Source organism: Solanum tuberosum, unplaced genomic scaffold (assembly GCF_000226075.1).
Source record: "Solanum tuberosum cultivar DM 1-3 516 R44 unplaced genomic scaffold, SolTub_3.0 scf00454, whole genome shotgun sequence".
NCBI classification, from domain to species: Eukaryota; Viridiplantae; Streptophyta; class Magnoliopsida; order Solanales; family Solanaceae; genus Solanum; species Solanum tuberosum.
Genome location: NW_006239370.1, coordinates 421811 through 424648, shown reverse-complemented (window position 1 = coordinate 424648; position 2838 = coordinate 421811). Strand labels below are relative to the sequence as shown.

Below are 2838 nucleotides of genomic sequence, written 5' to 3'. Positions count from 1 at the left end.
TTTTCAACATAGGTATTAAATAAATTTATACCTTCAGCAAGGAGATCATGGATTATGACCTGCAATTCTTGAACTTGGGTGACGACGGTCTTACTGTCTATCATCTTATAGTCCAGAAACTTTGCCACAATAAACTTCTTCATTCCGGCATCCTCTGTTTTGTACTTCTTTTCTAAAGCATCCCAGAGTTCTTTTGAGGTTTTGACATTACTGTACACATTGTACATATCATTCTGCAGGCCACTTAGAATATAATTTTTACACAAAAGATCAGAATGTGTCCATGCTTCTGTTACCAAGAATCGTTCTTCAGGCGGAGTTTCATCCGACATAACAGGAACGTTCTCATTAATAAACCTCTACAGACTCAATGTAGTCAAATAGAAGAACATCTTTTGCTGTCATCTCTTGAAGTCGACTCCAGAAAACTTTGCAGGTTTCTCAGCCGGTGCTAGGGCAGCATTTGAACGATTGTGTGCAACCGATGTTGTTGCAGCACTTACTGTTCCAGCATTTACTTGACTTGAATTAGTCATTTTTCTGTCACAAATGGCAGACAATTTAGTATGTGAAATACTACCATTAAAGAACAAACCCTTACACAGACTGTTTCTAATTTAACGATAAGTTTAATCCGAGTCCACAGAAACCACTGTGTTTCCTTAAGAAATTTAATCCCCTCACTGTACCCGAGGTTGCAGATTAATTCCTCTCAAGATAAAACGGATTAACCTGTTAACGAAGTAGCGGTACCTCAAACTTCAATAACTTCAGCGAACGCAAGAACAGCAACAAGAGCACACACAGACTCAGTCGATCGACAATTTTATTTATGAGAGGAAATGTATGCAGAGAGGAAATTTTTTTCAGTGTTTGAAAAAACGAAAAAGACCTCTTATTTACTGCCATTTGCAGCAAGGAACGCGTATGTTCAGAAAAATCTGTTTAGACCCGTTTTTTCCCAGAACATTGTGTCCTTTGGGAAAAGTAACGATTTTCGGAAGGAAGACCGTTTGGAAAAGTAACGACTTTTCGGAAGGATTACCGTTACACGTGAATTTCAAATAAATTCAGTTGCGCCAAATTAATTCTGTTAGTTAACTAACATTATGAATTAATTTATAAGAGAAAGGAAATGATTTAACAAGATTGATTAAATAAATTTTGTCCAAAAATATTATCAATCAATCCGAAGCCGAAGCTGAAGCCGAGGCCGAGCGACGACGACGGCGCGAGGGGGCACCTTCTTCTTAACCCTTTAAGAACTAAAGGAAGTGTTTCCTAATATAAGGACAACAATTTCCTCTCTTCTACCAATATGGTAAAAATGACTATTCATTTGCACTTTTGCAATGACTTTTCATTTTCCCTCCAAAATTGGTTCCCCCATTTTCATTGGTTCTTCCACTTTCCATTTTCTCTTTTTATTTCCCATTCACACCTTGCTAAACCCAACAGTAAGTTCATTCGGAAATGTATACAAGTTCATCCTTTACTATACTATTTCTTTATGATTCTCATACAACTTACTAACGTCAGCCTCTGCGATATTTATTGAAAAGGTTTAAACACTATGAATCAAAAAAATCACGAATATCCCTAATTTCTTGATGCTCTACAAAGCTAAATAGATAGTTATGTCTAACTATAGTCTTTGCTACCTTTTCACGATATTGTTCATGATCTACTAGCATACCTTGGTTGGTTGCCCCGTTTTAACATTTCGAATGATGTCGATTATAAATTTGGAGTTTTCGAAGTCGAGTCAACCAGCAACACAAGTTCATAAAATTTAATGACATGTGTTCTTTCGTTAGTCCAAAAAATATATACATTTAAAATTAGACAGTAAAGACATTAATATATTTATTCTTCTTTCGTTCTTTTTAAAACAAACTAAAAGAGAAAATCGGTTATTTTTTGTTAAATGGAAGGAAAGAGTATAATAGTAGTAGAGTGATACTAAAAGTTAGTGAAAAATATATTCTTAATTTTGATACTAATACATACGTAGGACTACTTTATAAATTTTCATACAAACACTTGATAACTTTTTACCTTGTTCCTTTGATGAGAAGCAAACTCTCCCTTTTTTTCCCCAGTATTTAGAGAGAGAAAGTGTTGTGAGGATAAGCCAAAGCAAAAGCTATAGAAGAAATGGATCAAATTTTACACAACTCCCTCCTCCTTATCGTCATCATCATCGTCTCCATTTTTTCCCTCAAATTACACGGCAGAGAACTCCGTCCATCGGAGCACGGCTTACCATATCAACACTCATCATACCCAACCGCAAAATCCACCGATCCAGAATTGCATTCATTCTTCGCTGGCACAGGAGAGAAAACGCCGTCTTCGTTACCGGAGGCTAGGAATTTGACGTGGTGGAATAATTCCGGCGATCAAATGTCACGTGACAGCAACCGTAAAGATCACGTGAGAGAAGTGCTATTGGTTTCCAGCTTGGTTTGTGGAGCAGCCGGCGTCGTTTTGCTCGCCGTTTCGGCGGTTGTTTTCGTCGTTAGGCTACGAAGGAGAAAGCAAAGAGAAACTTCATTGTCAACGTTAGGGTCAACGTCAGTGCCTAACGTCGTTAATAAATGATGAAGTAAAAGTATAGTGATTATTATAATAATGTTTGCAAAACACGATAAGGATAAGAGTTTAATTCCACTTAATCCGCTTTCATTTTGATTTATGTGTACATAATAATTCATCATTTAATTATTGAGATATACTTTTTCCCTCTTATTTTATTTCTCTCTTTCAGAAAATTAATTAGTTGTCAATGGCCCTATAAGGGTTACTCTTGTAGTTTGTTCTTCATAAGAATTTTTT

The 2838-nt window shown here is 36.2% G+C and overlaps 1 protein-coding gene across 1 annotated transcript; it reads left to right on the top strand.

Annotated features, from left to right (window-relative positions):
- Positions 1-1974: 1974 nt before the first annotated feature.
- LOC102581276 (uncharacterized) lies at positions 1975-2838 on the top strand. Its single transcript, XM_006363594.2, has one exon. The coding sequence runs from the start codon at positions 2158-2160 to the stop codon at positions 2602-2604; it is 447 nt and encodes a 148-aa protein (XP_006363656.1). The 5' UTR covers positions 1975-2157; the 3' UTR covers positions 2605-2838.